Below are 13,079 nucleotides of genomic sequence, written 5' to 3' on the forward strand. Positions count from 1 at the left end.
TAATGATGATGATGATGATAAGATAAAGAAGCAGGAGGTTGGGAGAAGTGGGTGAAGGAGAAAGAGGAGAGGATAAAGAAGAAGATGAAGAAGAAAGAGAAGTGAGGTGATGAAGGAGAGAAGGTATGATAAGTAGAGAAGGGTGGTTGTTCTGTTGCTTCTCAGAAGAAGGAACGTGCTATAATGAGGGTTGGTGTTGGTAGGCTGGGGAGCAGAAGAGTGTCTGTTGGTCTATTGATGGCAAGTTGCCACACCACTCTCACGCCATCACACCACATCGCCACCACACCGCGTTTACACGAGGATAGTAGATAGGTTAGCTAGTCAACTGGAGGCGGCACTTTTGTCTTTAATGAATAATTCGACTTCAAATTTCAACAAACACATTATTCATTTGAAAAGATAATAAGGACTATATGGAATTGTTTGATTTGAGAAACCAAATTTCTACAGTTGATTTGATATGAGATACTGGTTTTTAGTCAAGATAGACTGAAAAATTGAAATACTTCCGAATTGAATACTTATAACTGAATTAGTTTCGGCTGCTACACCATTATCAATTTGACAATTTCCAGTTGTTTCACTTTATAGAAATAACAAACACAACATCAAATTCTCTCCAGCACGATAACATTTGTCATCATATTTATTAGGCTCTAAAGGTGGAAGATTTTAATAGAAATTGCAGTTGACCAACTGCTGGAATAATATTCATGTATACTAGTCATTTCAAACATCGAATTAGTTCTATTTATATAGCTTTCATTGGATGTTTGAAATAATTATTATTAATAAGTTCTAATGTTATATTGTCAGACCTTGAATTGTTAGAATTACTATTGGCCTGGCGCAACACCCAGGTTGGAAACCGCTGCTTTGTCCTATACCTTACTAGGAGACAGCCTACATTACTGGTGCCATTCAACATATTTCTAATCTAAACACTACTGGCGTCATTTGAGTTTCACATCAATGAAGAACATCCAGTTTTTACTGGTTTCAAGTCAAGTTTACACTTTACATAGATGGGAGGTGACTATGCTGGTCAACTTGCATTCCTGCTCAGTATTTTATTTCAAGAGAAGTGCACTCCGAAAAGGCTTATGCCTAGGTGTGTCCATCTTTATTTCACTTCATGTTTTTGTCCTCTGAAGCAAAACAAATAATGTTGAAATAAGTTGTTTTTTCAAGGTGAATTTTCATTAGATTTTTATTTATTTAAGCTGGTACAATGTTTTGTAATAATGTAGCCTATTTTGTTGTGCGAAATAGATTAATTTTTGCATTGAAAAAATACGAATTGCATCGATTGGTTCTCCAGTTTTATGAAAACTACCAGCCTTCACAATCGTCCAGCCACAATGCAAGTAGGCAGTCAAGCTGATTGGTGCCAAACAAGTATCCTCATTAAACGATCATCTTCGAATGTATGATCACTAATGATTTTCTTTGACACTGAAAATTCATTCACATCAAGCCGCGTTTACACGATACTAATAACAGCCCAGCTGACTGGTGCCAGTCAACTTGCCTCATCTACTGATATTGTTTGATCACTCTCCTGTCCAATGGAAAGATGCCAGTCAAGTTCACTGACTTCAGAGCAGATTGCACGCTAGTAAAGAAAATATGGGATGGTATATTGTGAGATAAACATAGATATAGTGGGATAGAGTGGGAGACTGGAGAAAGGTTCGATATATTCCAGGCTGGATCGCATGTCTGGCCAAATCCAAAATAGCTAAGTCTTCTTTTCGTCGCCTCAATCTTTCCTCCTCTCCCTTGTTTTCTATTTTTTCTGTAGTTATTATTCTTTTTCTCTTCCTATTTCTGAAATTGTTCTATATTTTCTTCTCATCTTACAACCTTACTCTCTTTAAAATCATAATCCTACAATCTTTTCTCTCTTATTTCAACTTCATCTTCTTGCTTCCTCTTGTTTCTTCTTCATTTTCATTCCTAACTCTTCTTTCTTCTTCATTATTATCTTTCTTGCTATTCTTGCACTTCTTTATATTCTATTTTTTTATATTATTCTCCTACTCCTTCTCTAACTTCTTATATATATATCTGTTATCTAATCTATAATATATTTTATATAAAATTGATCATCCTTAACAAGAATCAGCAATTGATATTCAGATATTGAATATATTATTTTTATGTAAACAATCTTGCTAAATGGAAATAAGAGGAAGAAGATTAAGATAAGAAGATAAAGAAAAGAGGAGGAGGAAATAAGTTAGAGCGATAAGAAAGAAGAGGAGGAAGAAGGGGAAGACGGTGAAGATGAGAAAAAGCAATATGGATAAGAAGAGAGGAGGCGAAGCTAAGAAGAGGAAGAAGAAGCGAACGAAATAGTAAAAAAGAACAAGAATTAGAGAGAGAGATGATAAGAAGCAAGAAGTTGAAGATGAAGAAGAAACAGTTGCAGCCGTCAATATTGTTGTAGTAGATCGTTTTCAAACTTTTCACTTTTCAAAACAGCTTTCCTATTGAGGAGCTCATTAGCCTGAGTAGTTGATTTACAAGAGAGTATTGGCTGGCTCTCCGTTGTTAGTTCAACAACACAATTCACTGTCATGCTACCTTACTTTCCATTTCATTATTCGAGTGTTTGACTTGAGAGATCGTACAACAAAGTTGATTGAACAAATTAGTACTGGTAGGAGTAAAGTTTTGAATGAAGCTTTAATTATTTCGCTTGAAAATACATTATTATAATTTACTTATTCAACACCGATTTATCTTCAACACTACCGTCGTGGTATTTTTTGTATGTTGACAGCGACAAAGGCGGTGTAGAATAAAATTATATCATTCTGAACCAAAAAAACATCCTTGAATTATTTATAAACTTACAAACTTCAAATCGCACTATCTATTCAAACTCCTACTCCTGAATAAAGTCTACAAGCCATTTGGCAACGGTGGAAAAGGATAGAGCAATCTGCTTTGTCTAATAACAGACAAGCATAGAAACCCAATGTTGATCAGATGCTGACTTTAATACATAAATCTCACTACAGGCTACTGCATTTCATATTATATGATGAACGATTCCTTCCCTTATGTGGACATTACCATAGGGAAATTTAGCATAAGAAGATATCCCATGGTATAGGTCGTTTATGTTCCAAATTTCGAGCCGATTTTCTGTCAACTCATGCCGATTACTGTCTATTATTACTGTTTTGTCCGGGCGAGAGTGTAAGAACGGAACAGTATAAGGGACTACAAGCGGAACATAGCTTCAAGAAAACAACTACTGGGACGATTGGTTTCAGTTAACAGTGAAATTTGGAACAAAAACACCCTATACCATGGAATATCTTCTTATGCAATATTTTCTCTATGACAAGGTAAAAATTCACTTTATAACCATAAATTGTTGTAATTCAAATAGAAATTTCAATTCCAGTGCTCAACATAAACCTACTATTAAACCCTCACCAAACACCTATTTTTAAACCATCAAACACTGGTCCACTATCAAACAAGTAGCAGCAGATTTGGTAGTGGCAAGTCAATATTGGCAATCAGGTGCAGACAGAAAGGTGGTGGTCGTCTCCATCCCATTTATCAACATGGTGTCATTCCACTCTGTGGACTCTATAGTGAGATCCACTTCGAAATGTCAGCATTATCTACGAATAACACCAATGCTTCCCATACAACTAATGCTGACAATTTGAATTGAGCCTCACTATAGTCCATATATGTAACACTATTACCGGACGACTATAGTAGACCAGATACTCACCGATCGATTGATTTGGTCCACTCACTCTCTTTCTCTCTCTCTGGTCATCTGCTATTCGTGAATGGATCGGCTCCCAACGGAGTCTTCTCCGCAAACTCAATTACGATAAAATAAACTGAATTTTGACTGTACTCTAGCCATTAGTGTAGTTCTCTCTCATATCGGCCTCTTTCATGTATGAAGCAATGTCTCTTGCTCATTCCCACTTTGTGCTCACTCACTGAATTGAGAGTATAAGACAAGCATAATATTGTAATCTACATAATTACAGAATACAATATTAGATTTTTCTTTAATATTTTCTATCTATTCAATCTCATCGTTATAGCTGACTACTGTACCAGTACAGTAGTTGTAAATCGTTCTATCAATGAACATTATACAACAGGCCAAATAACCTAGCTACATTTAGACTGTTGTATAAATTAGAATTGGAACAGTTTTGGGCGTGCATAAGCCTGTGGTACTTTTATATAGGTTGTGTAATTCTGAATGATTAAATAAAAATAGACATTCATCATTAATATTTGCGTTGGTCATTTATGTAATTATCAGTCAAATGACATGCTTCAAACATTTGTTACATGAAAAAAATTGTGTGAGTTTCATAAGAGATTTATTGCACAAAATTATGAAACCTATTTTTTCTACAATCTAAGTTCAAGGAATGATGCTCATCTACCAACCCACACACAAGCGGAAATTGTAGTTTTGAAATGAAGTTAACCCTGTGTAACGAAGTTGATTATTCATTAGTTCGTTAGATGGACATGAAAAATAAGTAAATATTCTAGAATATCATGCTGTGACAAACAATCGTTACGAAAATGATTTCGTTATTTAAAGGTTCGACTGTAATTCTATAATACAAGCTTCTTATTCTTAATAATAACGTAAGTATTATTCCTATTATATAGCTTATTGCAGAACTTGAATACTCAGTATTGGAGTACTTGTTTGAATACACTCTCCTATTGCAATAACTTGTTCATAATACAAGTAGTCAACGCAGACTTTCCCCAACTTATTGCATCATTACAAGCAACGCTATCTTCATTTCTTTTCTTCCGCCTGGAGAAGCAGAACAATGCAACAGGGAAATTCAAGAAGCAGGGAAGGCAGAAAAGCGAGGGAATAAGTATCGGAATTCAAGACGACGTGAAAGGAAAGGGAAAATGGGGGAACTTGACACAAACATAACGAGAAGGATGAGGAGAGCTGCAAGAAATATGAGGTGTGTGTGTGAGAGAGAGAGAAGGGAGAGATAGAGCAATGTTTTCCTGTTTAGATCAGCTGACGTGGGCGATTCATGAGAAACAGGAACGTAGGAATATTAAGGGAGCAAATTTATTTCAGAAATAATGCTACAGTGAGATACACTTCAAACTGTCATTTTGCTTTATAAATACCATATGTGCCTTTTAAAATGTATTTAAATCTTTAAAATATATCAATTCTATAAATAAAAACCATTTATGCTTCCCATTCAACCAATTCTAAATTTTAAGAAAATCGCACTGTCGCTATTTAGTGTCGTAAAGAATATTGACATTTTTTGGCAAATTGAGGCCCGTCATACATTATGAGGATACATCAAATCAAATTCCAGTTTTTAATAAACGGCATGTCTTATATTAGGAGCAGAAACTTGTTTGAAAAAAAATGGAAGGTACAGTAAAAGACATTCAACGGTAGATCCGAATTGCTCAAGGAAAATCTCAAATGAGATTTGGATGGTAATTGACGGAAAAGTCAACAATGCTTGTTACATTGAAATATATACATAATTTCAAGTATTTTAATGAAACAAGATTGTACCAATTAGCAACTATATTACTTATCAGCAGTTAGCTTAATTAACTATATAATCAATTAATTCTTATTTAATTCGCTTAATAAGATTCGTAGCCATTACTACAAAGCTATCGAACAATTATTTTACTCACAAAAAAAGTTTATATATTCTTATCAGTTACTTGAATTGTAATCACTTAGCTTTTCAAATATTCAAATATTATAATCACTCCTCTCTAATTAGAACTTAGCTATTGGTTTCCTTGTTTTGTAAAGAAGAGTCATGGCTTAATTTATTGTTAGTTAGTTGGATTATGTAGATAAATTTACTCAAATTTCAATTATTTTATGTATTTAATCACTGCATTACACAAGCGAAATGACACTCCCGAATCAATAGATGGAAAAAGATGACAAATTGAAGATATTGGTGTAATAATAAAAAGTGGAACACCTAATAAATGATTCCATAGATGACAAAAAATAATAGAAAAAGTATGTTAGGCCTATTTCAACAATGGAATGACACTTGTTTGCCCGAATAATTCAAGAATCAAAGCTCTCTTACGTCACAAACCTATTATTAGGCTGTTAGTAAGAATATTGGATATTTTGAATGAGCAAAACAGAGAAAAATCTGTCATATAAGTGTATAAATAGCCTTCAACTTGAGAAACAGATCCGATGAGATCACTAGTAAAAGTATCCTCACAACAATATTCCTATAATAGAAACAATTTAAACTGTCATTATTCCTCATGGATTACATCAACGTTTTCCATTTAAATGATACTGACAGTGTGAAATTAATCTTACTAAAGTGGTCTTTTTAAAACCACGATTGAATCAAAAGGAAAATTAGAAAAACCACACCGAAGGTTACCTGTTATATCAATATGAAACAGATTATCTATTCAACGAAGATATTAAATTTCTCTATAGCATTGGCACTTTCGAAGCGATGAGAATGAATGCAAATAATAGTAGATAAGTTACATAAATTGAAATCCAATACGGAATAATATATTTTATGGAAATCAATGGAGGTGACACGTGAAATCTATATTTAATAAAAATCCATGCAAAGGAACTATAATCCCAAATAAATCCAGAGTTAGCTATTCTGTTTCTACAATGACTCACTCTCACACATACCTAGTTTTAGAAGACGAGTAAGATAATCTACTTGGGCACCTTTTGACCTTGAAAAACTAATAGCAGAAGGTCAAATAGAACAATCAGCCACGTTCGCCAGACAAATTCAATTATTCCAGGTGTCACGAATATGTAAATTGCTAATAGAATTTTTTCGAACACCCTGACCAGTATTTACACGTGCAAACAACAATTCAGCAGTGTTTGTCTTGAAAATATGACGTAGTAGATAGTTCACTTTGTATTGAATGGTTTCAATTGTTTTGGGATTTCCAAACATTAGAAATTCTTGGCAACATTTTGAAGCATTCTTACAAAACTTAGGACTGTAACTATAAACCTTAGACTGTAGAAGCGATTTGTACTAAAACATTGCTTAGCAACCCTGTATGTATGCTTTATTTAGGGTTCTATTTACATTTTGAGAAAAACTTCATTTCAGTTAAGTGTCTGCCTTTTCCATATATTCACCTTTAAAAGTTTTGAGTAAATGACCCCTTTTTCTCTCCTATTGTACAGTAGTTTGTATTGACTAGATACAGTAGTACAGTACTGATCACATGAGTAGTTGACTTTCAAACTATAGTGAGATTAACTTTAAACAGGCAGCATTAACTGAATGAGAAGCATTGATGTTATCTATATATGATTTCTGACAGTTCACAACGAATATCCCTATTGAACTGTTTAGGTAGACATAATATAATATTAAAAGTAACATAGTAACTAACTTAATAAGTTACTTAATATTTTCACAATAAAATTATTCCTTGGAGATTATGTTGGGGTTTCTTTCCTATTTCTATGCAGATATTTCTCTCCATCTCCCAATATCCTTTCTATTTGTATACAAGATAAGATCTACAGTGAGATTCACTTCAAACTGTCAGCATTGGGAAGATTGACAGCTTCGTGTTATCTATCAGGAATCCTGACAGTTTGAAATGAATTTCACCAGAGTATTCTCAAACTTCCCTATCATTCTCCATCCTCTTCTTCGTCACCTACTTCCTATCCACTCTTCAATTTTCTCTGTCTGGGTGAAGTCGCTTCAAAAGTTCTCCTTGTATCGCCATAAAAATATTAATCTAAATAGGTAGCTCCTTAATGACCCATTAGTTCGCCGTTTTTCTGTATGCTTTACTATTTCACACTACCTCCTTACTCTTTATACTCTTACATACAACTGTCACCCCTCACCCACCTATCATATAGTATTATTTATTTTGCTTGTTACGTCTGTGAGAGAGATGAAGCTGAGATGTTTGCGATACTCGGAGAAAAGAGAACATAATTGAAAACTAATAAATTGAAGTACTGTACTTTATTTTGTATCTTTTGTATGATTTGTTGTGAGTAATTGAAGAAATATTCCTATCGCAGAGAGCATATTCATGTATAGTACAGGTAAATTATTCTGTTTCATTGTTAATTTATTCGATGTTTTGCCATTCCTTAACAAAATAGTTTTTTTACTGGTCCAATGAATAATATGATCTTATCTTGAACAAATACTCATTAGTATAGTTATCAATATAATATATTTTGGACACACTCATTGAGTGTATTTTATTTACGAGTTTGAGTGAGTATTATCATAAAGATATTTACTCTAGATTATTTTTGTCTCTGGTATATTATTTATTGATGAGTACAATAATAATTCCTAATTTTCTTCCAATATTGTTATTTGAACTAATTAACAGTGACATGAAAACTTAAATATAGATTAAAATAGTGACCAAATTGTTATTTTTACAAGTAAAGACAGCAAATTTTCACATTGAGTAACAATAACGGTGCCCAGCCCTTCCAATTATATCCCCACACCCACCTAACCTTCAAATCTATCCTGCAATGAGTGGGCTGTCAGTATGGGTAACAAGACGGTTCACGGTAACCCACGCCTTACTCAAAATTGGAAACTGCTGGCAAGGTCGCACAACACAGTTAAATACCGTATAATTATATGCAAGATTTCCTTTTGATACACATGCACTAGGCTATATTATAAAAAGCTGATTGATTAATAATTGTGATTGAACATAATATATAGGACAACATGCATACTAAACTTCATTTCCTAGTTCAAACTAATCAAACATTTCATCAATGGTGTTTAAAAACAGCTGCCTAGGATCAACAATGTATATAACTAATTATAGCAATCCAAGAATAGTAAAACGACAATCAATCAGTCTCTCTTGTAATCAGTTTTTATTGCACGATTATTGGATCACTTATTGTGATAAAAAGGTTTGATGGAGGAATAGAAGTTTTTGTTGAGAAGATGCTCATATGATGGACTTGTGTTTTGAAATAGGAATAGAATATAATGCCTGCGTTTTTTTTTGCCTAATGGGATTATGCATTATGGTAATGGGAGGGATGATTATTATAGATGAATAAATACTGTTTAAGAAATTGGTTCCCTACCACTGAGTAGTGATTAACTTATCTGATACTCCACTTCGACTTATGATTCTAGAACCTTCTTCTGTCAAAAAACTAAGAGAAGGCACCAATATTCATTTTCTACTTTTTCCCCCCATTCGCCGACGAATTAACTCTTTTATTCGTATTTATTTGTTCAATCGCATTACTGTATTGGTAAGAGAAACAACTCTGAGGGCAGAGCTTGGCAATGAATTTGAGGCAGAGCTTGCCTACTAACGAAGAGCTCCAAAATAACGTCATAACTCATTTGGCGGCAGCATTTTATGAAGAGGGTTTTGGTAGGCTGATCCACTGGAAAGACAAATGCCTCAGCCTCCACGAAAAATATGTTGAAGAATAATCATCAGTGCAAGTAACTTTCAGTGAAAGAATCATGCTTTTATATACATTAGCCTCCTATTTATAGCCAATCGGAGGTTGAAAAAATGACCCTTACATTAAAGAAAAGTACCAACTTTTTAAAATTTACAAACTATTTTTAAAAATTGGGAGAACAATATTGTTCCGAGCCTGTTGTTCTCTCCTCATCATAACCTTATAATTTGTAACTCAAGTGGAATTGTGTGAGTGAATAAATGGAAATGTTGTTGGACACAACTATAGCTACTGTTACAAGTCTACAACAAGAAGAAAGCAAGCCTCACAGGGGCGAATTAAAATCAATATTCAACTCATGCCTTTTAGAAGCCGACATGCGAGGAATAAACGCCTACATTCAATAAACGGATTGTTTTAGTATTAAACAGAAACCAACACCACCACGTCTGAAGACTTCCTTCAGCATTTAGAATGCTAAGCAAACCAGATACAAGCTGCAAGCAACCAGATGATGAATGGGAAGTTAGTAATGGAAAAAAACTCCTGGATCTTGTAAAGGACACATGTATTGGTTTGGCCAACTACTTGGGACACACAATAAGCTCCGATTGACGTGTGAGGTTCTTTATACCTTTGGATCCTGGGTAGATAGTATCAAGTAGTTGCAAAATATAATCCAAGCATAATACATAAACTGTAGGCATCGCCATGGCCCAGCAGTTTACCAATAACCCCCTTTAACCAATAGTGGCTGTTTCTAATGAGTGAATGATCTTGAACACATTCGCTGGGCGCTTGAACATCCGCACAGCCAACACTGGAAAACTGTCCTACCCTCTTGATAGGCGACAGTGAGGCTAAGTTCCCCCTCCTCGAGTTTCATGACCATGCACTTTAAATGGACACGTTAAACCGTTGGTCCCGGTTGCCTAAGATCAGTCGTTAGGTCACGTCAGAGGCCCTGAAATCAATCAGGAGCGACCTGAAAACTCTGACACCAGAATTGAACTAGCTAGGTCACTCTAAGATATTATCATTATTTATGTAAATTCACTTTCTCTCTTCTAGTGAATGTGCAAATTATTTCCTGACATGTAGCCTAGGAGAGATGACAGTATTCTATCGGCCATTAACTGTATGGATGGCCAGACGCTGGGATATGAAATGACAGTGTGCATCAAATTCACTAAATGAGAAAAGACGGGGCAGCTTTTTCTAGAGCAGAAGTTTGCCCCTCAGCTGTACCAATTTCCATTGGACTATTTTTGTGCAGTTGACTTTAGTACCTAATATTGTCTACTAAGCTATACTCAGTTATAATGACAGTGGAAAAAGATAGAAGAACAGCGTTGCCGATTCTCTGCCATGCTACTGCCTTCTTAATAGGCTAACTTACTGGCATCGTGAGAACAACTTGGGCTAGTCTAGTTCAGCTTGTTTGTAACAAAGCATGCGTTTGATTAGCATAAGTGAAACTTCAGGACAGCGCACGTCAAGAAGGCACGTCTGTCTGATATTTGAAACAATGAAGAGGTTCGCTACCTACAGCAACAATTGAATGACTCTAAGGACCCCATTATTATTCGCATAGATATTTTACCAACCTTATCAAATAAGTTAATTTATTCCCTATTATATACGTGATAACTTGACAAGACAATAGAACACTTGATGACTATAAAGGGACAAATACCTATGCGATTGAGAAATGTGGCTCTGAGAGACAGCATCACTAAACTATAGTAAGTCAGTGAAAATAATAGAACTGCATAGTTTCCAAGTTTTTTTTAACGCCTTCTATAGTAGATGGGCTGTAATTCCGTAATGTGATATGAAAAATAACGATTACAAATACCGACATATTATATTGACCAGTAAAATATATCTTTCTATTTTAAAAATAAATTTTCATAATTAAATTGAATAGTGGAAAAATATAGTTATTTCCTACACTTCTATATGTAATATGTAATTATGTATCAAACCAAAGAAAATTAGCTGCTGACTTTATAACATTAAACTCATTATAGGTACAAGGTATTTATTTGAGCCCACCTAACTTTGGTACAGGACCTTTATAATTTGTATATACAGTACAAATGTACAAATTTTGTTCTTGTTATCAATTATTACACTAACTTTCATTTTCAAGTTAAAATTTGGCGGTTGTATTAACCTAACCTATATCACGCATCATAAATTTACCCAACAGATGTTACAGATTTACTAACCTTTTATGTAACCTAATATTGACCAAAGTATTTTGAAACACTAATAAACATAATAAATTATAAAACAAAAATTGTTCAAATCTACCAAAAGTACGGTAATAAGGTTGCAAATTTTAGTCATATTCTTATGAGGTAAGAAAAACACACGTTGCAATGCCATGAACTACAACCCTTCAGAACTGAATAAGGATACCACCAACCGGAAAACTAAATAGCCGGGAGCTAAACCTTAATACACATAATCTAGGGGGAAATGTAAACAATCCACTGATAAATCAAAAAAAAGTAATTTACAATAGGAATAACTGACTTTTTATATTATGTATTGTATGAAAGTATTCAAATATGGATAATATTTACAAATTAAGGCTTGAGGAAATTATGTTTACAAGTAAGTTAATATAAAAATGAAAAAGTGTATGATTAAAAACTTGTTAAAGAGGTTGTTGTAAATCATGTTTTGACATAATAATAATGTATGAGTGCTAATGAATCAAACAAACCTTTCCACTTTCAGCTGCAGGTGAATTTTCTACAATGTCGTAGATAATCGGAGGTAATCCAGGTGTTCCTAGCAATGAAAATCCTAATCCACAAGAAGGATCCTTCCTATTCAAAATCACCAATAACTCTTCAGCCATGATAACTTAGAACCAGGCTACACACATAATAGCCTGTCACTGCACATTTTAAGAATAAACGAGCAAATAGGGTACTTGCACCATAACATTTGAGGCTTGTTTTCACTAGTACACCGAAAGAGTGACAAGAATTTAGCAAATCGGCCCGAAATTTGGCAGAATGACATCCAATTGCCATCAAGCCCATGAAGGCTAAATTGAAACTGCGAATTCTGTAAACGACGATGGCAGTTGGCAACACTACTTGTCGCGACTACAGGCATTTCGAGGTACTAACCAATATAGACGCTTGTCATTGGTTAATAACAATTCAATACGTTGGATGATACACAAATCCTTGCGTTGCTTCTCATTTGCGTTATGATACAAAAGTATTATTAACCGAATAAATGCTTTTCAACTTTCATTTGATGGAAAAAACATTCGAGTTTTATGAATTATGTCAAACATTTTTTAGCTGAATAGGCAAAGTATGAGTTTTTATTCTTATTTACAGCAAATTTTCAAATATAACCTGTTTGTCTAAGGAGATGTGGTGTTGGTGCAACTGGCAGCACAATTGCGGGAGTTTTTAAATCTAGATAGACTGATAGAATAAAATTGCGATGCTATGTTGAATAACATAACTATAACTTAGGCTACATTATAATTTATAACTGTATCACATTTGATATATTTTTCTAGATTCATCTGTCTGTTGGATATTTTATCTGCTCC

At 34.1% G+C, this 13,079-nt stretch overlaps 1 protein-coding gene across 2 annotated transcripts in view; it reads right to left on the bottom strand.

Annotated features, from left to right (window-relative positions):
- The window catches only part of LOC111047784 (PH and SEC7 domain-containing protein), a 121,069-nt gene extending 108,455 nt beyond the window's left edge, over positions 1 to 12,614 (bottom strand). Inside the window, exon 1 of one of the 2 annotated variants that reach the window (XR_005570459.1) lies at positions 12,225 to 12,581. Coding sequence is in view for 1 of the 2 variants with exons in the window: in XM_039421009.1 (XP_039276943.1) it covers positions 12,225 to 12,362 (138 nt within the window). In the remaining variant the exon portion in view is untranslated. Of the gene's footprint in view, positions 1 to 12,224 lie in introns of both variants that reach the window. The other variant, XM_039421009.1, reaches the window with a different exon arrangement.
- Positions 12,615 to 13,079: the final 465 nt, after the last annotated feature.

Source organism: Nilaparvata lugens, chromosome 2, assembly GCF_014356525.2.
Source record: "Nilaparvata lugens isolate BPH chromosome 2, ASM1435652v1, whole genome shotgun sequence".
NCBI lineage: Eukaryota > Metazoa > Arthropoda > Insecta > Hemiptera > Delphacidae > Nilaparvata > Nilaparvata lugens.